Genomic DNA, 27695 nt, shown 5'->3' with positions numbered 1-27695 from the left:
TCACATTGATCTCTGGTTTATTGAAGGCCTAGAAGAATTTCCCCAGAAGATATCACAATATGAGGAAATATCCATATCCATACATCCATCTGTTCATCCTAGTTGTTGAAGGTACCTCTCCTTCAGGTCAAGACTGCTTGCCAGCTAGCCACTAGAAATAGCTCAATTGTATCCTCCCCCCCCCCCCCAATTTGCCTCAATTCTCAATTCTTCTAAAACTAAGCCCAAGGGATTTGTGTCAGAAGGGAAGGATCATAGGAAGAAATATGAATATGGATAGAGTGCTAAGTGGTTGTGACTATAGGAAAAAGAGTATTATGTGAGAGGAGAAAAATTGTGATTATAGAATGAGTATAGATGTGGCAAGAGGAAGCAAGTAAGCATAGAAGAGGAAATCCATCAACATGGCAAGGAATGTATAGGAGGGGCATGGATTTATATTGAACATGTGGCTATAAAAGTGCAAAGAAGACGGAGGTAACTGAGCATTTTTAGGGAAAGCACTGGTTATAGCACTTGCTATATGTATATGTAAGGAGTATATGTAAAAACACACATAGCCATGAGCATATACTAGCACACATGCTAAACATAAGGATAAGGACTGAATCTGTGATTTTATTGGTAGAGGGGACTCTGAGGTGAGGAAACTATCATTACATATTGGCACCTTCTCTGCAACTTATGGTCTTAGAGGGTTGATGAGAGCACTGAGAGCTTAAGTTACTCACCCAGTGTCATATAGCTTGTACATGTCAGAGACAGAACTTTAAACCAGGTCTCTTGGTTTCAAAGTCAGCTCCCAATGCACCATATCATAATATTTCTCTGATTTGCTAGACATCTCTAACTACAAATTTTCTTTTAATTGCTCATGTCATTCTGACCTTTCTTGTGTGTTTATAATACTCTAACTTGTATTAAAACTGATTATTAATATGCCTAATCTCTACTAGACTGTAAGCTCCACAAGAACAGGAACTAGGTAATTTTTCATCTTTTCCTGTATATATTAAATTCTTAAATACATTTCTTGAATTGAATTAAAACCATATATGTTTGAGAGCAAAGATGTTGTGGAGAGAGTGAGAAAGATGAGAATGCAATGGTAAGCAAGAGTAAGTCAGAGGCAAAGAACAAATAAACCTGGGCAAGGAAAAGGAGGAAGTGAGCAAAGTAAAAAGAGCAAATGGGAAAGCCAGAATGCATGTGGAGGAAGCAGAAAAAAGAGTGAGAGAGTACAAAGGTGCTATACATAGGAATGGTCCAACACTGGTAAAAAAAAAAATGGTAGAAAAAGCACATGTTTTATAGAGTATAAAAAGGTACACAGAATATGGGAAGAAGGGTCCAGAGAACACAATAAGTCTGAATTAGATTAGCTAAGTGATGTGAGTTAGATGTGAGTCACAAGAAGACTAGAGATGGCAGTGTTATCACTTATGTACATGTGCATCAAGAAATGACAAAGAGCAATTAGAGCTGAGGTAATAAAGCTGTGACATGAAGATATGTAGGTAAGTGAAAAGAGGCTTGTTTCCCAAAGTACTAGAAATCCAAGCCACCCTAGGAGAGATAGATTAGGGAAAAAACATTCCTATCCCCTGAAAATGAGGACTTCTCCATATTTCTTCCCAAAGTTCTCCAAATTTTTCTCTACTACCCTCCCTCCATCCCACCTGCTTCCCTTCCCCTGCTCTCTCCCTCCCAATAAAAGCCCTTATTTACTTTACTTCCCCTCACTCCCATTCCCTCACTTATAGAGCAAATGGACCCGGCTCCCATCACAGCTGAGCCGGTCAGGTGGCTCAGAAGTACCACAAGGAAGACCCCCCGAAGGGTCTGGGGGAGTTGGAGGATGACGCCGTGAACGGAGCTGCTGCCGAGACTGGAGTTGGTGGCGAAGTTCAGAGACACGTTCCTCTTTCTAGTGGTAGAAATATAAAAACAGAAAGGAAAGAGATGACAAGGAGTAGAGAAGGGATGTTGAAAGAGGAAAAAGGAAGATATAAGGGAGGAAAAAAGGAAGAAATTGAGAAAAGGGGAAGAGAGATGATACCAGGAGAATGGCAAGAAATAAAGTTATAAGGAAATGAATGAAAGGGAGAAAGATAAGATCTGAAAGCTTTCAACATATATGATATAATACTATAAAATAAATATTAAAAAATAATATAAAAGTCCCTTCTTCCCAAAACTACCTGTCCCTCAGAATCACAAACTGACCTTCCCTTATACTCCTCCACTCACCTCAGCAATGATCTTTTCTAACTCCCGATTTTCTTTCTCTAAGAGTCGTGATTTCTCTTCCTCATTGTTATTAGTAGATGAACCTGTTTTCATAGTGTCTTGGGCTTCAGACTGCCACTCTCCTCTGGTGATAAGCCTCCGCATCTGAGGGAGTTGGTACAGAAAGGAACAACAAAACACTCAGCTGAGTCTAATGGCAAAGTTGGGGAAAGAGAAAGCAAGGGTAAAGTTAAGGAGACAGAGATGGCAGCAGCACAGGGACAAGGATTAGAAGGGGGGAGGGTAGAATCAAAGAGTCCAGAAAGTAAGGGGAGAGGGAAAGGGAATTCCTGGATTATGGGAAGGAATAGAATAAAAGAGTAATAAGACAATTAAGGAAAAGAGAAACAAAAGACAGAGATCAGGATGGAATCAGAAAATAAGGATAAATACACATTAAGTAAGAGGAATTCATTAAGAAAAACAGCTCCTGGGGCAGCTAGGTGGCAGTGGATAGAGCACCAGCTCTGAAGTCAGGAGGACCTGAGTTTATATCTGGTCTCAGACACTTAACACTGCCTAGCTGTGTGACCTAGCTGTGTGTGTCACTTAACCCCAATTGCCTCAGGAGGAAAAAAAAGTACGAAAAATAGCTCCTTCCTATTTTAAAGCCTCACCTTGGGCACAAAAAGCACAACTAGTGTAATGTAGGAGGAAAATACGATGGCAAGAGAAGCAAAGGCAAAAGCAGCATCCTGTTGACTGGATAGGATCATAGTGACTGGGGCAGTGATGAGACATAGGACCTGAAAAAGACAAAGACATTCAAGAGTCCAATAAGATGTAGAACAAATTTTCTCCCTCTATCATTCTTATAATGCCAGTCTGAGGAGCTGTTGAGGGGGTATGTTGATGTTGGCTATCTCATTAGAAATAACCTCTGTCAGGCATTGATTTGAATTATAACCAGTGATTTAGAGACGAACTTCCAAAAAACTTATCCCTCTAATCATTTCCCCAGTTCTAACTTATCCCCTTCTGCCTTCTGCTTTTAATATCGGAGATATGGGTTGAGCCAACAGATAGGGACAGAATTAGTCTTCATACATTTGGTATGCCCCATCTGCCTCAGAAACGGACAGACACTTAACTTCATTCAATAACCACTTACTAAGTGACTATTGTGAACAAAGTACTAGGAAGAGGCAGCATAGAGTCCATTTCTTTTAGACTTATTATGACTCTTAGCCAGAACCAGAGCCACAATAAGGATGAGGTGTGTGGGCCCTCTCCCAGGGTGCTAAGAACGGGAGGTGTGTTTCCAGCTTGTGTCTCCCATTCCAATCCATCTCCCAGTGCAAGGCCATCCACTCCAATCTCCTAGACGTGGCGTCATTTTATTATCATCTCTCCTCTGTGATGCTTCTTAAGTGGGGGAAGGGAGGGATGGAAGGCCAGGGACTGTTTTCTATGCCACAGAGGTTCTCTGGAGGACAAGCCAACTCCTTTCCCAGTTAACTGCACCTGCAGAAGACTGTGCCACCTCCTTCCATTTCCATCCCACTTCCCTACCTATTCTAAATTTGCTCTAGAATCACAAATTCTTGGTTAAGGCTGTGACCTTATTTTATCAGATCTCCATTTCTGAGTCCTAAGATTATTTACTCAGTAAGGCAGTGACTTTGCACAGCCCACCCTCACAAATCTAATTCACTCACATGCCAAGGCATCCCCTCCCTGCTGTAATGGTCCTCTTCAAGAACAAAGGACAAGAGACAGCTAGATAGTGTAATAGATAGAGCACCAGTCCTGAAGTCAAGAGGACTCAAGTTCAGATCTGGTCTTAGACACTTAACACTTCCTAGCTGTGTGACCCTGGACAAGTCATTTAGCCCCAATTGCCTCAGCAAAAAAAAAAAATAAATAATCCATATGTAGACATATGGCTCACCGCCACATTGTAGATTGCCATTCCAACAGCACGGTGGTCGTTGATTTTCTCAGTGGAGACACTCTTGGTCTCATAGGCAAGGAAAATTCCAAGAAGCAGCAACAGTCCCTTATACCCATAGAAGATACCTAGAGATTAAAAAGGTCACATGGAAAACATTCATTTTTACTCCCTGACAACATTTATTTCTTCTCTAGTCCCTCTTATTTCCCCAATCCTTCATCAGATACCATCTTTTACAATAGCTCCATTAAAGCAAAGTGAAAAATGACCTTTCTAGCCTCTCTAGGAGATATACCCATGCGACACTCCCTCCCTCCTACACTGACCCTACCTCCCACTCATCTTCTCTAAACTCCTTCCTTTTTCCCTATGCTATCCTTTGATACTTCTGGTGATACTTCTGGTCTATTTTTTCAGAAGGCTATATGCTCCAAATTTTTTTCTCAGTAATGATGGACTACTCTGAACAGTACACACTGGCTTACCAGATCACCTACTCTGGCAGCCAACAACAAGCATGGTGTGTGTTTAAAAGGACTTTCCAGGGCTAAGGATATAAACTGTGGTTACAGACAGAACACCGCATACTAACTGAATGAAAGGAGAACAAAGCCTATGACTTGCCAATCAAAGATGATATATTTTTCAATAAAGTACTCCTAGCTTATTCCTCTATCACTACAGAAGTGTGACATGTAATCTATCTTAGAGTCTCAGTTCCTCACAGTAGAGACAGATTTACTTCCTTTCTTGGAAAGATCTTTATTATATGGGAGATTTTTTTTTTGGGGGGGGGGAAGGGGGAAATATGCAATCCATGTTGTTGAAAATGTTAAAACTTTGTGTATCTTTGCCCCACATGAATCCCACCCGTTCTCCCCAACCCCCTTTTATTGTTTGTTTCTGTCCTCCTCCCTTCAGTTTTCTAGACCACTTTCATGTCCAGGTCCCCCATGCCCCACCCACCGAGCCAAGTATTCATCTTCTTGGAGCTGCAATGCTCCAGCTGGGGTAGAATGGAGATATCAATATCTTGTTTTGGTTCCTCCTTGGTGAAAGACTATAGGAAAAAACAGGACCATAGGTAGAAAAAGTGCCACTTCTCACATTCTACTTCTTGTCTAGGATATAGTCTCCAACTTCTCCCTTTGCTTGAATAAGTTATCCTCAAAAACAATACCTCCCACTCAAAAACATCCTTAGTTCCCAGTCTGTGAGCTTCCCTTCCCAAATCCCAACCCCCAAAATCTTAGCTCCCCTCTTTTGAGAAAATCAGTTCTTAAAATGCTCCCTACCTGATTGCTATCAATATAATACCTTAAGTCTTCTGCTGCTTTTATCCCCCAAAGTTACCAAATAAGTCATAGTTATTAAACTGTATAATTAATAAGCCTTAATAAGAGCTTAACAATAAGAGCTCTTTCTAAGATGAAAAAGTTCTTTTTGATGTTTAATAGGATCTAGAGAGTTATCTTTATTCAGGTCTTCTAAACTAATTTCTAACAAAATCAATGCCTTTATGAATTGTCCTCAGCCTCTTCAGCTCCAACTCCATGGTTTTTAAGTATACCTCAATAGTTCGATGTAAGGGATCCACAATCTGCCAAACAGCCAATGTAAAAACATCCAGTCCCACCAGCAGCCCCACCGTAGCATAAAGTTTCCAGGACTCTAGTGTCTGGGTCAAAGAGGATATGGTAATTACTAATAAAGAGAGCACTTCACACCCATAACCCCCACCCAGGATTTAACCATTTCCCACTTTCATTACTGCCAAAAGTCTATCAGTGATTCCTGAAAAGGATCAGGAATTGAGGTGGGGGAGGTCTGGCTTGGCAGAGGATTAGGAAAGCAAAGCAGCTCACCTTCCTTCTTTCCTTTTTCTCTTCTTTTTTTGTGAATACTGTGTGGACCCACCAAATCTTAGTGAACATGGAGCCATAACCCAGACTGAAGCCCAGGCCTAAAAGCCAGAGTCGGGCCTAAAAAGAAAAAAAAAAGAGTGTATACATGCATCTTGGGAAGTGGAGAAAAAAAGGAGAGATTTAAGGCAAACAAAAAAAAATAGGAAATAAGGGAGAAATTTGAACAGAGGAATTGAAGATGCTAGAGCAATAGAGCACAGGTGATAAGAAAAGGAAGAAGATTGAGAGTACATACAAGATATAAGAATTCAGACAAGATGGAGAAAAGGTGATAGGAGAGAGTGAAAAGTGCTAAGAAAATGGATATGGGCTAGTTATGATAAAATGTCCTTCAACCAGCGGTAAGGAATGTTACTTGTCAGACTTACATGATTGATGTGTCTTGGCAAGTAGACTTTCCCCAGAGTACTGAATCTTGCTCTGTACATATTATTCCTGAGACCTACAAGGGGTCTTAAGACCCTTCCTTATACATCCTGAGACTTTCTCATGCTTTCTCTTTCAATACAACAACTTCCATCTTTCTGAACCTAATGTGGGGCTTTATCCTGAACCCCTACACCATGGATATATTACCCTAGCTAGTTTCTTGGCCATGCACAATTTTTCCTTCCCTTTACTTCATCCCCTACCTGCAAGGTAATAGCGATTTTGGAATCCTTTTCATTTTTTTTTTAAATGTAAAGAATTTCATCCATGTAGAAAGCTGCTAAGCTGGTTACTACACTGAACCAATGTGGATTGGCACCTGCTTTGCATTATAATTGCAGAGTTATCTGGGGCACTGAGGGTAATGGACTTGGGATCCCACAGCCAAAAGCAGAACTTGAAACCAAATCATCCTGATTCTAAGGCCATTTCTTTGTCACTATGCTATTTCCTGAAATTTAGTACCAAATGCAAAAGGTTGGAAAGGACTCAAATTGTCAGACAGAAATAAGCATGGAACATCATCAAATGAATAAAATTAATATAAAGGACAAATAAGGGGAAAGAGGAAAAAAAGAAAGAATAAAGCATGAGAAATATCTTAAGAAAGGTGATAATAAAAAACAATTTCAAGGATAAAAACTCCTTACCTGACAAACAAATGGGAAGTGGCCTGGCCTAATGTGGTGGCCATCCAGCCCAAGTGGGAAGACAGCAGCTAGTGCCAAGCCACAGCCAACAGCAGTCAGATTGTTCAAGTTTGGTTGTGAATTCTGAATATACCTAGAATAGAGGGGAAAGGGGAAGATCATTACTTATCTGTGGATAGACTCATCCTTTCTCACCCAACACCATAAGACAGACTAAACCCATGCAGGTTTTAAAAAGATTGAGAGAAATCAGGTTAAGGGGAGATTAGTCTTTGGATATTGATAGAAATTTCTCTCTCCCACAAAAGTGGGGCTACAAAGGGTCTATCAGTGTCACAAGTGTTATTGAGTTTAAATTTTGCTTAGACTTATTAGTGCCTTAATGTGATCACAAGGGGCATTCTCCCCTCCCCAGATAGATGACTTGAAGAAATTTATATTTTATATCCCTATTTTTATTTCCAGAACTTACTTATCAGCGAACCAACACTGGGCAAACACTTTTGGTGTATGTGTCATTATGATAAGGCAAAGCTTTGCTCCTACCATGATATCCATTTATGAGTAGAGTGATGCCATAGTGGTCATTTGAAAGGACAAAACAACAAAAACAACATCAAAAGAGAAACTAACCGAACATGAGAGTTGTAGATATTAAAGGACAAACAAACGATGGCCAGCACGATGCCCAAACTAGATAGTACTGAGACGGAAATAAAGAGCTTCTGAGACAGAAAGCGGAATGTCTGGATGACCAGGGTTTGGTCAGCTGGAGGATTTCCTCCTAATTTGAGGAAGGAAAATGAAATAAAAAAGAAAAATTAGGAGACACTCTGAAAGGGTGAGAGATCTGAAACAAATGACTCTGATTATAAGATCTAGATGTTACAGTAGGAACAAATATTGCTATCAGACAGGACTGGGGAGATGTTGAGTTTCATCATCAAAGTATGTTGTAAAGTTTCCACTTCTTTTGCAAAGGTAAGTGTAGTACAGTGAAAGGGGAAGGGTACAGCCATGATCAGGCAAAAGTATGGAAAGAAGTTTTTTCTAGACAAGTCAAAAAGTCATCAACTGAGAGAACTATATAATCTCAGAACTGGAAAAAATCTTGAACATATCATCAAGTCCAACATCTGCTTTTAAAAATAATATTTAAACCAACAATATTCAGAGCATCTAACAAATTCTTTAAGGGTATCACAAAATTCTCCCAAAGTTCTCCAAAGTTATTGTCTTTAATTTAAATTATATATGTGTGTATAAGTATACTCCCTTTTTAAATATTGTATGCATTTAATATGTATGTATATACACACATATATACACCCATATATGCATACATTTTATATGCACACAATACTAAGGAAGGGAGAGGATTTGTATTTAAATAAAATAGCAAGGTGCCAAAACACCAAAAAAAAAAAAAAAAAAAGAAAGAAAAAAATTGTGGAGTATCAATAGCCTAAACAGGATAGATGCTTGGCGAGCTTATCTTTTTCTTAAACATCTTCAGGACTGAGACTACACAGTTACCCTCAGTTGACCAGCTTAAAGGTTTTCCCCTCTGAAATCCTTTTTTTAATCCAGTCATTTTCTCTATTTTAATTTAAACTGATTTCTAAATAAATAAAGAGTACTGTGTAACATTCTTCTCATTTAAAGCTCTTTGCTTGCTTGCAGACAAAGACTAGGTCACTCCTTAGCCTTATTTTCTACAGGATAAACAACACCTCAGTTTGCTTCCTGATTTTTTATTTCTAATTCAGGGGTTTAGATTGCCTGAAATATTTCTATGATAACACCAGAAGATAGAATTGTAGAAGAATAAAATATTAGACCTAGAAGGAGTTTTAGATATTGTCTAAATCAATCACCTTATTTTACAAATTTGGAAAATTAAGCACTGAAAAGTTAAATCTTTTGCCTAAGGTCACACCTCCAGCTAGTGGAAGAAGGAAGATCAAAAGAACACAGGCTCTTTTATGCTCATATTTTTTTCCATTATATCACCTTCAATGTGAACCTTCAATGTGAAAATCATTTCCTTCCTTCAACCACCAAATGTGGTGGTCCCCAACCCTCTTCAGTATACTTACTGCTAAGATCTGTGACTCTCTTATTGCTCCATGAACTACTTCAATAGTTATTCACCAAGATAAGAATTTTTTTCAATTCCCTGATCCCAGGGCCTGTGCCATACAGCCTCCACATTTCAGCCACAGCCCTTCCCCACCTCTGCAAACATGAAAGATGTATTTGATTTTTCCTTTCTCAGAAGGGGAAGGGATATAGGAAATAAAGTCACAGAAGTTAACAGATTTCATTTACCGATCCATTTGTCAGCACCCAGCCAGTGCAGGTCATCCTTGGTGCTGTCATAGTAGCCAATCTGCATATATTTTCCACCTAGGAGGAAGAAAGAAGAGGGCAAGCACAAGATGAATTTAGAAAACAGAACCTGAATCCCCTTTTCTTCCCATTTCCTGAAAAGTCACACTGCACTGTCTTTGATTTCTATCTGATCCTAGGGGATGTCAAGTTTAGAACTGAAGGGATCTTGGAAGTAGTCATTTTATTTATCCCCATGAAAGTAGTACCTAAGTCTAACTAAGTTTAAGTTTAAGTAAGTTTAAGTAAGACACTTAAGACAGCTCAGGCAGACAAGAATTTCTCCTAACTTTAAAACTCCTTAGAAAAGGGTTGCTCCATAACTTTTCTTAGTTACCTATTTCCCTATCATTCTCTGTTCTAGGCAGCTTCCATAAGCACTACTTTCCATTATAATTAAATATCTTTATTTTTTTCTCATCCTGGACACAAAAAGAAGGGAATGGGATAGGGGAAAAGGAGCTTTTCAAAGAAGACCAAGAAATAATTCTCTTTATCAAGAAATGGAGAAGACAAATTAATTCAGAGAACCTTATTCGGCCATACAGGAAAACTCACATTAAGAAAACCCAATTGATTCATACATTTATAGAAATGTTTAACTTAAAAAGCAGGATGGCTGTTGACATCCCCCCCAAAAAAAAGTCCAATAAATTCATTTAAATGTCCATGTTGTTTGAAATAATTAGACTCCTTTATAAATTTAAAACATATGCTTATAGATTAAAACTCCTTGATTAGAAGAGCTCAATGAAAGTGAGATTGGGGAAAATTTAATATAGGAGACTTGGCATTTTAAATTCTATCAGGAATGAGGTTAAAGAATCTCTGAAATGATATTATAAGTTATTGGAAAAATAGGATTTAATTCTATTTACAAACAATAGTTTTTAGGAATACAGCTATTAAATCTTAAAGTGAGTTACATATATATGTAAACCAGTGGTCTTCAAACTTTTTTAAATAGGGGGCCAGTTCACTGTCCCTCAGACTGTTGGAGGGCCGGACTATAGTAAAAACAAAAGCTCACACTCTGTCTCCACCCCTCAGCCCATTTGCCATAACCCAGTGGGCCGCATAAATGTCCTCAGTGGGCTACATCTGGCCCGAGGGCTGTAGTTTGAGAACCCCTGATGTAAACATAGAGGGAAGGAGGGAGGGAGGGAGGGAGGGAGGAAGAGAGGAAGGAAGAGAGGAAGAGAGGAAGGGAGGGCAGAAGGGAGGGAGGGCAGGAGGGAGGAAGGAGTTTTAGCATTGTCACTTTCTTCAATGTGACAAATACAGAAGATAAGCCAGGGAATAGGGAAAATGGAAATAAAATAACCTTGCAAATTTTCTCAGTGTTCCATTTGACAGCTCTCCCCATTGATGTCTTCCTCTCCACTCAGGATCCCTCCCCACATCCCAGTTCTCCTCCCCACAAACCTTGCCCTCACCCTGCAGCTGTTCAATGAGAGTCCGTGCCATCCTAGAACCACTAGCATCAAATACCACATGGCCCTAAAGAGAGGAAATAGGGATGGGTGGAGGGAAGTGAAGAGGGATGGATAAAAAGGAGGACAGAAAAAAAAAAAAAAAGCAAATCAGGGACACTTTCATTTCTTGTGTTTTCAATAAATTCTATTTATGGTATTTCTTACATATAGGACACACTCCAGTTGTCAGTACCCTAGATTTTAAAACATCATTCCTCTAAAGAGATTGAAGCATCTGTGACAGTAAATCACCTCCAAACTATAAAGAGCACTAGATTGACTTAAGAGATCTATGATCTAATTCTACCTTTGCCTTTAGCTAGCTGTATGACCCTGGGCTAGTCATAAACTTCTATGAGCTTCAATTTCTTCATCTATAAAATGAAGAAGTTTGTGTAGATGCTCTCTAAATTCTCTTTCAGCAATAAAAATTCTATGGTATTAAGGAGATTTGTGAAAATCAGATGGCAATCTGATAAGCGGTTCAAAGGAAATGGAATACTCTTTCTTTTATAACAATAAAATATAAATAGAGCTTTAAGGTCTGTGAAGGGCTTTATAAATATATTTTCATTTCATTCTCATATATTTTCATTTTATCCTCATAACTCTGGGAAATAGGTACTATGATTATCTCTTATGAGGAAACTGAGAAAAGCAGGTTAAATAACTTATCAAAAGTCTTATAAGTAGTAAGTTTCTGAGGCAACATTTTCATCCAGGTCTTCCCAACTCCCAGACCAGCCTTCTATCTACTGCACCATCTCATTGCCTTTATATTAGGTATTTCTGTAACTTTTTAAGGGAATGAAAAATAGACAAATGATAAAAATTAGATTAAGAGCAAAGGAAGGTTAGGTTCATACTGCCTAAAGAAATTCAAAGAAATCTATTCTGAATAATAGCCAAGTCTGGAGGAGGAAAGATATTTTAAAGGGCAAAAGTCTATTGAGAAAAAAATCCTAGTGGAAAGTGAAGGATGGGACAAGACTCACAGAAACTCCTTCAAAAGATGAAGAGTTCATTGCCCGGTAGATCTGATCTGTAATAGTTTGGTTGTTATAGTTGAAGTCCTCCAGTCGCACCCCACCACTCGAGTGGATACCACTGCCCCCTGATGTCTTGTTCAATGCTAAAGCCAAAGCCCAGATAGCATCATAGGCCAGTGGTGCTTCCTGAAAACCACCAGTCTCCTCAGCTTTCTTGCTCCCCAATCGCTGGGTCAGTTTTTGTACAAACTCCTGGGATGTCTAATGAAGGAAAGAGTAGAGAAGGAATTAATATGCCAGGTTTCAAATGGAATATCCAATTCTCACGATTCCTGCTTCATTCCCCTTTTAATTCATTTTCTTATTCACTTAATGTATGAATGAGGATCTAGAGGTGTAGAACTGAAAAGAAATTCAGAAGCTATGTAATTTAAACCCCATCATTTTACAGATAAGGAAACTGGGTTCCAGGAAGGCTAAGGTTACACAGGAAAGATTTGAACCCAAGTCCTCTGACCCCAGAATCCTTGCTCTTTCCATCATACTATGCTTCCTTTTTGTCATAAATTTGTATTGGACTATATCCATTTGCCTGTCATACCGTATAATATATAGAACAAGGACACTAGCTTTTTAATTTGGTTTCATTAGCTCCTAGCACAGAACTACATATAAACAAATTAATTCCAATCCAAAGAGTTTGGATTATTGAGGATCAGAAAAAGATTAAAAATATATGTGGACAGGGTAAAAGGGGATAGGCAGAAATTCAAAAGAGTTCCTTCTATATTAATATACAAACCTCTCAGACCTCATTGGTTTAAGGCCTTGAAATAGAATTAAAAGAGAATTGGACTTAAGAGTCAGAGGACATGAATTTAAATTCTTGTTTTGCTACTTCCCTCTGAAATGAAGGTGCTGCTCTGCTATATGATTTCCAAAACCCTTTCCAGTTTTTAAGTCCTACGCACTAAACTTCAGGTTTAGTTTAATACCAATCACCTATAGAACACCTCTACTTGAATATCTCATCACTTAAAACTCAGAATGACCAAAGTTGAACTAGTCTTTCTCACCAAAAAACTAGCTCTCCCTTGCAATTTCTTTATTTCCACCATTTTCCCAAACACACTACCTTGAAAACCTTAGATTCAATGTCACATCTTTATTCTCTATAACCAATAACCAAATCCTATCAATTATCCCTTTGACATCTCATTCACATTTATTTTTTATTCCCACTGTGTGTGTGTGTGTGTGTGTGTGTGTGTGTCTTCTATTCTAAGACTGATCAATGATATTCATCTCTGAAATGGCTTATTTTTTTCCCATTCTCTCTCATTACAATCTATCTTAAAGACTATATGAGATTGCCTTGAGAAGAAAATATCAGCATCCACAAGTGATGACCATCAATGCCCAGCTCCACTGATATCTCAAATCTCTTTTCCCACTTTCCTATCTTAAATCTGCCCCAGTTTGACTGATTTCTGAGTTGAAATAAACATTGTCAGCCACTCTTGTCTAACCTAATTTACCTAGCCTTTTAACAAATGTGGAAAAATTCCTTTTGCCAAGATGACACAATTTTCTAAAACAACTTTTACTAAGGAATTAGTAGAAAACAATAAGCAAAACAAAATGTATTAAAATGAACAAGTCTACAAAGTACAGATTTCTGTTCCTACCACCTACCCAAGATCAGCTTGGCTGGCACAACTCACAGGAACCCAGCTTTTTCCTCTCTTTTCTTCACCTCATCCTTATTTGAGTTAGATGCGCGAGAATGAATGCTAGACCAAAATTCAGACATTTTTGGCTCAAGATAGACTTGGCTTGGCACTGCTGCTAAAGCTGATGGGATTCACAATCCCATCAAAAACCAGCTGCTAAGCCCGATAGAATGCATAGTCCCTCCCAGAACCTAATATAAGGTCTAAGAAAATCTTCAGTATCTCTCAGAATTTGCTTCCTAGTCTTGTTTCTGGCCCTGGTGATCCCTACATTTCACAGTATAGTCACTCTGGGTCCCTGCCAAAAGATCTCCTACATTACTTGGAAGATTTTTTTCCCTCTAGGATTCAAACCATCTTAAGTTGACCTTCCCCCATTTTCCTGTCCTATTCAGTATGCCTAAAGCCTCCTCACTAGGCAGTTAAAGCCAATTACACTCTTTGGTAAAGTTAAATACTTTAGTTTATATTCTAAGCAAGCAAACAAGTCTTGTTACAACTAGAAATCAGGTCTTGATGGTGAATGTCATTTTTGGTAGAATCTATCTATATACCCCAGTTCCCTCAAACATGCAAAAATAAATTCCCTATTATTTCCTATTTCAAAGCTTGATCAACTTTTTTTTGAGAGACCTTTAAATTAAATTAAATTTTCTATTTGAGAACACTTGTAGCTGGCAGTTCATTTGCCTTAGCAGGGATGACTGACAGGTCCTGAACTCAATGAATGAGAAAGTTTTTCCTGGCTCAGTTTATTAGTTCTATTCAAAATTTCCCTTTATTCCAAAATTCCTTTAGTGTACAATTTTCAAGTATGACCATCTGAGGATTAGGAGCTTTCCAAATTCAATCAACACTCTGAGGGTAAGAGGTAAAAAAGAAAGAATTGGGGACAGTTATGTCTATTCATTCCTTTCTTGATAGAATTATTTTCTGTAACTAATTGACTATCTCTTAGGGTGGTTTCTGGAGTCAGAAGACCTAGGTTCAAAGTACCTATGTGATCTCAAGCAAACCTCTCCAGGCCTCAAAGGTTCCTCACCTACAAAATGAAAGGATTGGACTAGATGGTTCCTGAGTTCCCTTCCAATTCTAAATGTAGAAACTGTCATCCACTTCTCTAAATATACTCCTTTAAGACCAAGTTAAATCTCCTTATATCAAATCATCAAAGGCTTCTCCAACTTCTTCAACCCTTTTAAATTCTTCCCCTTCTCTGAATTCCTATAGCTTTAGTTGTAACATTCATCTAGGCATTTTTATAGTCCCATGAACTGTTACCATAAGTGTTTTATGCAGTTCACTGTGTTTCCCTAAATACTGTTTATTTCTAAAGGGCAAGAACCCTGTTTTCCAAGCTCTCAGTAAATGTTTATTGTACATTAAGAACACATAAAACAGATAAATTCAAAGGTTTTAATTTTACCAAAGGGGGAAAAAACATTCACCAACTAACTCCCTTAGTTATTTTAAATATTTATTTTCAACCCATTAATTACTTAGGATAAAAATTTTAAGAAAACGTTAGAAACTGGGCTAAACGAATAGCAATCAGAAAGAAGGATTAAACATCTAAGTAATATAAGTCCCTGGGAAAATAAAATCTGATTTATACTCAACTTTTCAGGAACAGAATGACTGCCAAGCAAGGTACAGCTGTACATCCAAGGAACTAAATTATTAACTCCATTGCCCTCCCTTTACAAGTCTCCAACTTCCCTTCATCTCCATGGTGACAATCACCCCCTACCTTTAGTAGCATACTGAGCATGCTAAGAACTTGATTCCCTACCTCCATCCATTTCCAGAGCAACGACAACAGAGGCAGACCCTACAGTACCATTTAAGCATAGCCAGAACAGGAAAATTTTTTCTAACCCTGATTCCCGAGTTCCAGTTACAACAACATTCTGTTAGTTATAACACGCCTGCACCCAGATCCCAGATCCCTGACCCACTTTATATACCTACTAAATATCCAACCCCAAATACTTCTCACCATGTTAGAGATACCACGAGTGTTCTCGGGGTTTAGCATAACGATCTCAGTAGTGACATGTCCTTCTACTGCTTCTGCCATCTCCTGCTCAGTGCAGTTGATAGCTGGGTCTGGGGTTCTGAACCAGTTATCAGCATACCAGCCAATGAGGAACCAGACATATTTCTTCCCAAAGAGACGCTCCTTGTAAACCTGAGTATAGAGAAGAGGGGCGGCTAAGATTGGCTCTAACCTCAGATCATCCTCTTGAGAATATGAGGAAAAGAGGCAAAACATGACATGCACATGTTTTAGGAATGGGGAAAAAAAAAACAGGGAAAGCCCATAAATTTCCTCTCAGTCATTCCTCCTTAATGCCCTCTACTAATCCATAGGACCTCATAGAAAACTGAAATGGAATACAATGGTATTTGAAGAAAGTAATGCTAAGAAAACTAGGAGATATGAACACCAGGTAAAAAGTCATGTTATCATAATAATGCTGGGACTAAAAGAGTACAAAAATGATATCATAAGAAATCAAGATTTGATGTGTATTCCCTGTCCACCCTCCCTTTTCAGAGTTCTTCAGCTCCACCTCACAGAAAACTTTACGAGCTTCAGTTTCATAGAAAAGTCCCACGATGATGCGGGCATCCTGGCGCTGCAGAAGGAAGAAAGGCAGAGATCCTGAAAGACATCTGTAAGTCTCTCACACAGTAATCCACATAAAGTAAGTGTCTGAATGATCCTAACTGAATTAGTGAGATGTCCCTTTCGGAACTTCTAGAACCTCTATTTGTTGTTGCCCAGGTTGACTTTCCCTACTACCTCCAAATCAGTTCTTGTTAGATTCATCAAGTCTCAGACCCCAATTTATTCTTCTATCGTACCTTAAGGTTCTTGACTGGTACTGCTGGATCAGAAAAGAAACTTTGGCGGAAAGTAATCTCAATTCCTGCTTCCTTCACTCGTTCCTCTAGATCATCCAATGTCTAATAGAAAGGGCAACAAACAATTGGGGGAAATATTAGGATATGTTCCATATTTGAGTAAAAACAAAAAAGTATTAACTTGGGACTTGGTTACCCAATACATATTCCTAAAATAGCACTTTTATGTACTCTCCCCTTTAAGATCTCTTTTGCCCTAAGACAGAACCATATGAGGAAGGAAAGGAAAAAGAGATTGTGATTAAGAGGGAATAGCATTCATACATACAGAGTATGTATGTACAGAGTTCAGGGCAGTTTCCCCACTTACTACCTTATATAGTTAATATTTTTGATGAAAACCAATGAGAAGAGGGGAATGCAAACAGAATATTTCAGCATACACACACACACACACACACACACACACTCTCTCTCTCTCTCTCTCTCTCTCTCTCTCTCTCTCTCTCTCTCTCTCTCTCTCAAAGAAAGAATGGATTTTTCTCCCAAGTTATTCATGGTAGAAGCCATGAGGCCTCAATATCAAGCTCAAATTCTAGATGAGGTTTGATGAAGTAATTAGTTTAGATTTGTCCAGTAATCACAATGGTCAGATAATTTCAAAGTTATCCCAGTAACATAATGTCTGATGCCCTCTGTAGCATCTGCCTGCTATCTTTTAACGAGGTAAATAAACTTTCCTTAACTAATTATGCTTAAGAAAGAAAATGAAAGGCTTAAGAAAAAGAACAGATATTGAATCCAGGGGTATTCTATGTGGTAAGAAGGATTAAAGAGGTCAAAAATATTAGGAATTGCCAATGGAACTTTTAGAACAAAACTGAAAAGGTTTTTAAATCAATAGAATGTTAAGAACAGGACTTCTATGACTGGAAGTCATTGGAAAATCCACAAAAGTTAGGGGGAACCATGTAAGGTTTCCATTATAGACTGTGACATAATTAGTGGACAAGGAGAAACAAAAGTAAACAGGAACAAGAAAATCAGAGTTGTATCCAGAGTAACAGAAAGCAATTAATATTAAATAGGAAATAGCCCAGGTTCAAAAGAATGAGGTCAGAGATGTAAATACAGACTGATGATATTTCTCTACTTCAGGTATACAGCTACCTATATCTCTTTCCACTCGCCTTCCATCATCTTTGCTTCAATTCATTCTCTCAACATTGTCATTATCTTTCTCTATGTGTCTATTTCACCCAATATGTATGATCATCTGTGTATCTTTGTCTACCTGTCTTTTTTGTTTGCTCATTCCTTTTCCCTTTCACTTTCACAATCACACATGCACTTGCTTCTCCTTTCTAACCATTTGCATTTTTATTTCTGTGTTCTTCTCCTAATTTGAGTTTGGGGATGAAACTCCAAAAGTTCTGAACAATTCTTCATCTTCTGATCTACAAGGTGAAAGCATCAAGAGAATTACAGAACCCTATTGGAAAGGTCAGCTGTTGCACCTAAGAAATGATTTCTCTTTTTATGAACTTAACACAGTGCTTGGCACATAGCTTAATTAAAATGCTTTTACAATTGGGAAATGACCTCCATTATATTCCTCCCTACTACAATTTAAATAGCTCACCCCGCCCCCCCAATCTCTACCTCCCTCACCGAAGTGAAAACTTCAGTAGTCTGCTGAATAGTGGCAATCTTCTTCCAGCCCCATTTTTCAAAGAGTTTCACCCGGGTAGGATTATGGAGTGTGGCTGATGGGTGAGTTCGAAAGAAAGTAGGAAAACGCTGCCGGTTTGATAGGGCTGGTGAGCTTGAACCATAAGAAAGCTAAAAGAGATAAGAGTAGTACAATAAGACTTATTCAACATGGAGTCCAGGTTATTAAGTCAATCAGTCCCTCTCCTCTTCTCCTTCCCCATTACTCATACAAACAAGATTTTTTCTATGCCAAGATAATTTCATGAAAAGAGATACTAAATCATCTTGCTAGAGAAACTAGTTGAGCCCCAACACTGTCTATATTTCAAACAACTATAACTTATTGAACATTCCTGGGATACCAAAGTGAGAGATTTGTTGATCTGGTCTTGAACCTGTGACCATTTTCTCAACAATGTTCTCAAAAATAGCAAAATCCCAAGCATTCATTCCACAGTCCAAGAATGTGGACCCTTTCCCCAATAGAACCACCCCCATAGATTAGATTTCTTAGATGAATACCCACACCCTAAAATACCCACACCCTAACTCACCACAATGAGGTTCCACATCCTGGCGGCTTCTGCTACAAGGGTGGAGACAGAGCTGCAGCCTGGCAAGAGGATGATTTTGATGGGATCGTTGTAAAGTAGCTCATATAGGTACTTGGTGGCTTGTCCAGGATCACACTGCATAATAAGGATAGGAAATCAGGGAGCAATCTTACTTCAGATTCTTTTGTTCACATTGGCTTTCAATATAAGACACCATTATTTCCTATCTCTGTTCTGAGATTTCTTCCTTCTGTCCCTCTTCCACCTCCAAATGTACTTGCCTATCATACAATTTCCTGTACTACTTAAGTAGCAACTTCTCATGCCATTTCCCACTCCCCTTAAGCATGACACTATTTTCCTTTTCTCTTGATTCCCAGATACTCATTCCTCAGACCTTGGTATCTCAAGGTTTCTCTATGAATAGAAAGACATTAATAAGATACAAATAATAATTAATTAAAGACATTAATAAGATACACCATAAGCCCTTACCCCACTTTAAATTTTGTCTTCCACACTCCATATTTTTTCTATATCTCTTTTCAGCACTGATAAGAGATAAGAAAAAAGGACAGGAGGAGGGACACTGTGGGAATCTCAGCTATCCATCTCCCCCTACTGTGTCCTGACATTTTGACTGATACTTTAGAAAAGAGAAACAATTGGGGGATGGGGGAATCAGGAGTCTAAAAAGGAACAAGTGAACAAGAAATAAGGAGTACAGAAGAGACTAGAAAGATACTTTGGGATCCGTAAGAGGAAAGAGATGGTAGAGAAGATAGGGAATAGAAGAAAGGAAATAAAGGGAGGAGAGTGAATAAAGAGAAGGAAAAGGAGTTAAATGGAACAAGTATAAGCTACAGGTCTCAGTACATGTTCTCTTCACACTGAAGCCTGACCTTTTAAAAGCTGCAGAAACCCAATGGGGAGCAGAGGAATAAAGGAGGTAGGAAACATAAGGGGCCTGGAGATGGTGAAACATAGAAGCAGGTAGAAAGGAAATAAAAGTGACTCCCTGGAGATACCTCCTTCCCCACTAAGGTTTGACATTTGATTTGGGCCACTAAGGGAAATCAGGAAATGAGGAGGAAGTTAGCACAAAATGAAAAACATTCAATTGAAACTTAACACCACCCACCCATCCCTTATCAAGGTCAGTGTCTCAACAATATTTAGATGTGTTGGGATTTTTCCCTCATTACTTCACTTTCTAGAATCTTCTTCCAGACTCTTCACTCTCTGGGGATCCTTTCTCTAAGTTATCCATCTTAGTTCTGAACTCCCTATATTTCAATACTCCCCTAATTTTTTGTCCAAAATAGAAGTTGTCATGAGCAATAAGCTATGTTTCAGTGAAACAGTATATATGAAAGTCCTTTTTGAAAAATAAAGTACTATATAATATTACCACTTTCTGTTAGTGGACACTAATTCACATACATTTTCTCTCCCCCCACCCTTTTCATAATTTTGACCTTTTCCTACACTTCCTTTTTCTCTTCCACACCTATCTGCATTTGCCTCAATATGGAATAAGAGACATATATTACCACTTCTCCCCTCCTACATATTCTACATCTTCTCTCTTACACTCCTTCCCTCTCCCTTCCACTTCTATTCTTTTCCTCCAGTTTCAGCTCCCATATCCCCCCATCTGCTTCCTCAATACCTCAAGGGAATCACCTGTCATAGTGGATAAAGCTGAGCTCATACTCAGGTCTCTCTCATTTCCCTGTGATCTTGTCTCAGAAGGGATCTTCTGTATTGCATCTCTCTACATGACTCTTTCCTGAATCCACTTATCTCCCTTTCTCTTACAAACAGAATTGTTTTGCATCTCATGCTCAGTATGACTTCTTAAATGAAATCTGGCACCTTCCTTCTTACCTATCCTCCAATTCTCCCTGTACTTTTATGCTTCTTTCATGCTCTTCCCTTGTAACCTGGGGATTATCTGACCTTCTCAGGTATTAGTCAAGAGCCAGTTAGATTTTGCCATTCTTTTACTCACCCCACCTTGGTACTTCCCCTCACTCAAGTTACCCTGAAAACTCATATCTGGTTTATTTTGCTGCCCTAAAGAATCAGCATAAGATTAGTCTTATATGATATCACTAAGTTAATGCCATACCTGGCATACCACTTTATTCCTCTACCTCATAATTTTCATACATTTCCAATATCCTCTTTGTATCTAAGGCTAACTGTCATGGAATATGCCTGGTCCATTAGAATGACCCTGAATTTCTCCCCAAATCTTTTTATCACATACCTCACATTGCTAGGGAGAGATTTTTTTTTGCTCTGCTCCCCTGTTCCTAGCTCTCTTTAAACACCATCTCTCTCTTAACCACCATCTCACTGCTATGAAAAATAATCATGATCTCTAGTTGCTCATAATGATCAAGGTTTCTTCTCTTTCCTGTACCCTATCCTATACCCTCCTTTTACCCCCCCCCCACTTACACAGGGGATACCTTGGTGTTAATGGTAATGAGCTTGAGCCTAGATACTGCTCTGCAATTACCTCCATTCCTATCTTGTTCCCACATCCATCCTATTTCCCTTATTTCCTTCCCTAAACCCCCCAGGAAGAGGGATATCTATCTTGTTGTCACTGAGTTTCTAACTCAGGATGTCCCTGGGTCTCCCCCACTCCAATCCTGTTCTGAATCCTGTTCTAGCCCTTGTACCTTATTTCTTTTCATAACCTAATTCTCTCCAACCCCCACCTCAGGTTCCTACATCATAACAATTACCTTGATATTGTGTAAGCTGGGCTTGTACCCCTAAACTATTTTCCCCTCCAAGGCTCTCCTCCCCTCTCCCTTCTTCATATACTATTTTCTCTCCCATACCCCACACTGCCTACATGAGAAAATCCAGATTATTTTGTTAGGTAGATTACCTTGGACCCGTAGCTCCTCAAAATGATTCCTAAATCTTTTATTTTCCAAAACTCCAAACCCCCACAAGAAAGAGGGGGCTGGGTTCTGCCTCGTGATTCTAGAGACTCAGCTTAAATCCCAAATATATCCATCTCCCTGGCCTCAGCAGTAACCGCCGCCCAACGCCACTGTCCCCTGAACCCCCATCCCGGGGGGTCTACCTTGCTGTCGTGGTGGATGAGCTTGAGCTCGTAGTCGGGAAGGATGTCCCTGCGGCTGTTCACGTCCTCCAGCGCCATCTCCACCGCCGGCTGGCAGGCCTGGCCCCCAGGCCAGCCCCCGCTCATAGGGAACAGCGCCCCGATATAGACGGAGCGCCGGCCTGAGGAGGGGGCTGAGGGAGCCCGGAGATGCGGGTGAGGGTGCGGGAGCTCTGGCTGCGGAGGAGAGTGAGGGGCCCACACCGGGGGCACCCCAACAACCAGCACCATCCCCACCAGCAGCGGCCAACCCACCCTAAGAGAGGGAGACCCCGGACCCATGGCCAGCGGAGGGAGCTGTTGGGGGAAGGAGTGGGGAACCTCAGGGAGACACTTTTTAGGGGGGGCTTCGGCGGGGTAATCGAGACTGAGGAGACGCCTCCATCCCGAATTTGGGGGAAAAAGGGGGGGATGGGGAAACTCGAAAGGTCTAATCTCCCTAAGTCCCCGCCGCTGCTGCTGCCGCTGCTGCTGCGCTGCTGCTGCCGCTGCCGCGAACTCTCCTATAGCTGACTGACTGAAGGAAGGAGGAAGCTATGGAGAGCGGAGAGGAGGGGGCAAGAGGCGGGGAGGGGGCGGGCTCTGACGTCACGGGCGGCGGCAAGGCCGCAGGGGGCGCGAGGGGCGGCGATTGAAAGGGAAGATGTAGGGCGGGAAAGGGAAGAAGACCTCTCTGGTCGAGAAGGAAGCTAGGAGCTGCGGCTTGCAGAGAGGGGAGAGGGAAGAGAGGTGGGGAAAGTGAGGGAAGGGAGCACGTGAGAGAAGGTAAGGAAAGGACGTAGTGGGGCGCTAGGTGGGAGGAGGGAAGGTGGATGGACTACCGGGTGGGGGGGAAGAAGGGGGATGGGTGAAGAGTTAAAAAAAAATGAGAAAGGAAAGAGAGAGGGAGAGGAGAACAGAGTGAGTGGAAGGCCAGGAACGTGGAATGGAGAAGGGTTTAGGGGGAGATGAATGAAAAGAAAATTGGGGAATAGAAAGGGGAGTTAAGAAAAGTTGGAGAGTTAAGAAGTGATGGGAATGTTGGGGGGGGGGCGCAAAGAAATGGAACCTTGGGAAAAGGACTTGGTGTAGTTGAAGGAAAGTGATGGCCGAGCTATAAAGGATCTTTGACAGTAATATTTAGGATTAGTAGTAGAGATCGATAAAGACAGGAGTGAGTAAGAATAAGGCAAAGGTCACTGAGTTAGGAGAGCATTTCAGTGAGGGTAGAGGCAAAGTTTGGGGAAAAGGTAGAGGTTAAGAAAATGAAGTGAGGAATGTTCTACAGCCAGTATCCAGACATTTAGCTGAATATGATCGGGTAGGAGAAGTTAAGGGGAGGCAGGGAATCTGGAAGTGGGGAATAGGAAAAGGGAATGGGAGTGGACACCACAGCCCAAAGGAAGAATGGTAGAGGGAATAGGAATCAGGTAGAATGAGAGAGGGCTAAGAAAGCAGAAAGAGGAAGGGACCTCTCAGTCTAGGGCAGAGAAAGGGAAGATGGTGCATTAAATGGACTTTAATGTTTGCTGGTCTCACCTGTGTATATGGTTCTCTTCACTGGCAGCAGGAAAGATGAGGATGCAGAGAAGAGTTATCACTGATGCCCAGCTTTCCCAGGCCCGATCCCCATCACCCCAAACACACACCTGTGCAAGTCAAGCACTTGGGAGAGGAGAACACCTGAGTTTCTGGGAGGGGAGGGTGTCTGGGGATAAGAGCAAGTTGGGGCTGGAAGTCAGAATTTGTATTTTTTCAGTTTGGGGAACAAAAGCCAAAAGCTAAGGTTGAGATTGCTATGTCAAGAAATAATGGGCATCATGGAGACATGGAGCAATGAGAAGAGCCAGGGATTAAAGGACAAGACCAGGATCTTGAAGGGAAAAAAAAAAAAAAAAACATTCTATAAGGTTAGGAAAGCTAGGGCAAAGAAACATAATACCTAGGTACTGGAAATCAAAGATTTAGGAACAGGCTTCTCCAAAGGAGAGTAAAGTCTTGGTAGAGTAGGGGAAAACCATATGAGGTGTGAGGGGAGGGTGGTGGAGGATCAAATACCAGAATCTCTTTAAGGGAAAGGCTAAAGGATAGACCTAAGGACTGAAAAGCTTCAGTGACTAAAATAAGTTTACTTTAAAATCCTTGTCCTCCTACGTTGGCTCCTAAATGTTATGTTCCCCTTTTTTCTACCTCCCCTCCCAACCCAACCTCCCCATTCTAAATTTTGAAATCATTTTCTTTAAGGAGACCTGAATATTTCAGGGAGGTATATAGGAAATTTGGTGGCTAAAATAAGAAGATGGAGTCCAGGGAACAGAGGGGAAGAGCCTTAAAGTAAAATAAACTAAAGTAAAGAGAAACTCCTAGAGAAACAATAAGACTACAGAGAAAACACTAGAGTATTTACAAGAGTGAAGTGACATTGAGAGAGAGGGAATAGTTGAGGGTCAAAGATGAAGAGGGGGAAAAAAAAGAAAAAGATTATAGCTGTAAAAAGAATCTAGACATGGAAAAGAATGAGAGAAACAAAGTTGTAATTAGAGGGGTAAAGGTTGGGTTTTAAAAAGAGGGAATAAAATATTATTTCAGCCTCTCTCTGTCAGTAATTCATTTCCCCAAACATCTGTATCTTCTTCCCTACCCATCCCTTCCCAACCATACTTAGAATCTATTCTCTAAAAACTGTATATAACCAAGAGCTTGTTCCCCTCACCCTGGCAGGAGGGCTTCGGGGTGTCCCACTGTCCCCTGGCACAGATGCTTCGGGAACTGCCCACTAGATGGAAACCAGGGTCACATCGAAAATCCACCCAGGCACCATCTAGTGCTGGACGGTTCCCTCCCCTGAGGAAAGCTGTTCCATTATCCAGTGTCAGATAAGACTTGGAACAGGCACGCACTGTAAAGAAACAGGGAGAGAAAAAGAAAAAGATGCAAGTATATACAATATGCATATTATATATGTATATGTATACACATATATATACACACATGAACACACACACAGATATATACATATATTGTGGGTTTTGTCTTTTGATACATATAATCATGTATCTCTTTTGATATATGTATCAAAGAAGAAAGCACTTTCATTTCAGTGAGCAGGAAAGAATCTGGATTGGGTATCTGGAGACATGGACAGAATACTTTCCAAGTAAATAGGGGAAAGAAAGGGCAAGACCCAAGAGAGAAAGAACCTAAGATCTGTAGGCACACCAGAGAGAGGCCCTTTTAAAATATTAATTTGTTAAATAAGCATTTTAATTGTTATTATGTGTGCTTAACTATTCTGGGTCCTGATGATAATGGGAAAAATAAGATGTTGTTACTCTCAAGAAGTTTAGTTAATTAAAATAGTTGAAACTCAGTTGTGCATACTAATTAAATAGTAAATTCTAAATAATGCAACAATAATTTCTCTTTACATATAGTAGATACATCTCTTTTAAAGTTTATGTAATATAATATTAAAATAAAGCTCATAGGATAATAGCTTTTGAGCCAGAAGGAATCTTAGGAGTCACCTATCTAATGCCTTCATTTTACAGATAAGGAAACTGATGATCAGCTTAAGATAATTGCCCTAAGTAACATAGCTAGCAAGTGACAGAGTCAGGACTTTGACCCAATTCTTCCAACTAAGCTAGGACTTTTTCTATTTCACCATGATGCAGTAAACAAAAGTGGCTACCTTGGGAGACAGGAGTATCCAAGAGTGTATTGGGATGGGATGGATAAATTATGGATTTATTTTTGTAAGGTGCCACCATTAATAATGAAAAGTAAAACAAAAATTCAACTAGCCATAATCATAATGGACTATGTGGAGAGTATGGAAAGAATGCTGGAGACTGTTGATTTCCTTATATTTCTAACAGCTCTAATAGCACAACTCTATATTTTTATATCATTTAAAACACATACTTGCAAGATTGCAATGCCAAGGAATTTGGGGAGAGTAGAAAGGGGGAAGGAAAAGAATTTTTTAAGGAAAACGAAGGGCATTGCAAGTTTACTCACCACACCGACTTGGCATGTCCATATCTGTCCAAGAACCATTGGAGAGACACTTTCGAACTTTGGGACCCACAACCTCACGATCCCCCCGGCACACATACTCAATCTCATAGTCAACGGGCAGGAAGTTGATTGCCCGAACCTGATCCCGGGTCAGGCCCCTGTAGCGGATCCCCCCTTCCCATGGTGGATGTATGATTTGGCAGCCTGTTAGAAGTGTAGGGGAAAGGGAAAAGGTAGTCAATTTTAAGGAAACAATGAAGAGAGAGAGAGGATCGATGGGAAATGTCACGAGGGAAGGGAGGGATGAGACTGGTGTTAAGAGTTTTGGAAGAGGGGTCATAAGGAAGATGGGAACAGAAAAGACTCAGACTATGATTCCGGAGTTTAACAAGAAGCCAATAGGATCAGGGGAAGAATTAGGGAGTTGTTCAAGTAGGGGAGGGAAAAGAAATAGAGCATAGTTAGAAAGGATAAAATGGATTGTTTGGACTTCATTAAAATGAAGAAAGAGTTGGGCTGGATTGAGAGTGAATGTGAGAGCATGGAAACAGGAAAATGCAAGTGGAAGTTGTCAGTTATCTGGAGAGGTTTTAGAGAAAAGTGCACCTTCTGAGGTTGTGTTGGAGTTCTGGGCCCCATCAGAACCCAAGGGAAGAAGGAAATGCAGTAGCAGCAGCAGCAGCATCTGGATAAGAGGCACCTCAGTTAGGATAGAATTGAACCTCACTGGAATCCGACCGGACAGGGTGCGGCTCTGTCTTTCATTTTCCTCCTAGATCCTACAGTGTTTCCCTGGCTGCTGCTTGGTTCAGCATCAAGACGTGTGGACAGCGCCCGTAGAGTAGGCAGAAGCGGAGCACCGCGCCAAAGTCGGGATGAGGAAAAGGAGAAGAGACATTATGTCCCCTCCCTCTTTCTCCTTTGCTAGGAACCCCATATCCTTTTGGGACTCTATCTTACCATCATCATCTCCATGCCCCTTTGTCCCCCTCCTCGGGACCTCGGGATCCCCCTCCATTTCCTATTCCCATCTGCTATAAGGCATCTCCTCCCCTTTTTCATCTTTCTTCTCCGCACCATTTGTCCCCTACCTCATTTTTCACCTTCCTTATTACCCACTTTCTAGTCCTATCAACACCTCTGGCCTTCTGTATTTCCTCACATTTCTGCTTCCCTTCCCCATTCCTCTGTTCCTTTTTCCTTTTCCCTTATTTCCTCCATCTCCTCCCATGTCCTTTCCTCTATTCAGTCTCTCTTCCTGCCCTCCTCCCTCCAGGCCCTTGGCTCTCTTACCTCAGTGCTTTGGCCCAGCTCACCCGGCTCTTTCCCTGGCCCAGCTCCCCGCCTCTCCCCGGGCCTCAGGGTTCCAGGCCGGGCCGCTCCTCCTTCCCCCCACTCCTTTCTCCTCCTCCTCTTCTTTTCCCTTCTGCCTCCAGGTACACAGGGACGGGCCGAGCAGGGGTCTTTTCCCTCCTCTCTCTTCTGCTCAACCACCCCCCCACCCTCCCCCCAGTCTTCCCTTTCCTCGGACAGCGGCTGTAGCGGGAGCCCAGAGCCGGGAAGAGAGTAGGCGGCGCCGGAGACCCGGGAACCTTCGGGCGGAGGGAAGAGGGAGGGTGGAACAGAGGA

At 40.6% G+C, this 27695-nt stretch overlaps 1 protein-coding gene across 5 annotated transcripts; it reads right to left on the bottom strand.

The window, feature by feature from the left end:
* On the bottom strand, positions 1 to 27695 carry GABBR1 (gamma-aminobutyric acid type B receptor subunit 1). Of its 5 annotated transcripts, none has more exons than XM_074311509.1 (23): positions 27360 to 27695; positions 26673 to 26868; positions 26067 to 26270; positions 24757 to 24942; positions 23583 to 23603; positions 22026 to 22198; positions 18914 to 19048; positions 18318 to 18488; positions 16647 to 16748; positions 16352 to 16417; positions 15775 to 15966; positions 12049 to 12303; positions 11015 to 11078; positions 9519 to 9596; positions 7821 to 7971; positions 7188 to 7320; positions 6049 to 6165; positions 5754 to 5861; positions 5150 to 5243; positions 4181 to 4308; positions 2907 to 3035; positions 2251 to 2394; positions 1 to 1927 (listed from the first exon to the last, which is right to left on the bottom strand). In XM_074311509.1, exons 2-23 carry the CDS (start codon positions 26749 to 26751, stop codon positions 1754 to 1756), a joined length of 2904 nt encoding a protein of 967 aa, XP_074167610.1. In that variant the 5' UTR covers positions 26752 to 26868; positions 27360 to 27695; the 3' UTR covers positions 1 to 1753. The 5 variants fall into 5 exon arrangements, with proteins under 5 accessions (XP_074167610.1, XP_074167608.1, XP_074167611.1 ...); XM_074311507.1 differs by having other exon boundaries at positions 26673 to 26865; XM_074311510.1 differs by having other exon boundaries at positions 26673 to 26751; positions 27360 to 27548.

Source organism: Sminthopsis crassicaudata, chromosome 4 (genome assembly GCF_048593235.1).
Source record: "Sminthopsis crassicaudata isolate SCR6 chromosome 4, ASM4859323v1, whole genome shotgun sequence".
Taxonomy (NCBI): Eukaryota; Metazoa; Chordata; class Mammalia; order Dasyuromorphia; family Dasyuridae; genus Sminthopsis; species Sminthopsis crassicaudata.
The sequence above is the reverse complement of the archived record's forward strand: the minus strand, read 5'-3'. Positions and strand labels throughout refer to the sequence as shown.

Coding starts and splice junctions, on each gene's coding strand:
- GABBR1 (XM_074311509.1), bottom strand. CDS start 26,751: ATGCTGCTGCTGCTGCTACTGCATTTCCTTCTTCCCTTGGGTTCTGAT. Junction 19,049..22,025: donor TCATCCACCACGACAGCAAG/GTAGACCCCCCG, acceptor CTTATTATGCAG/TGTGATCCTGGACAAGCCAC. Junction 18,489..18,913: donor GGATGTGGAACCTCATTGTG/GTGAGTTAGGGT, acceptor TATCTCTTTTAG/CTTTCTTATGGTTCAAGCTC.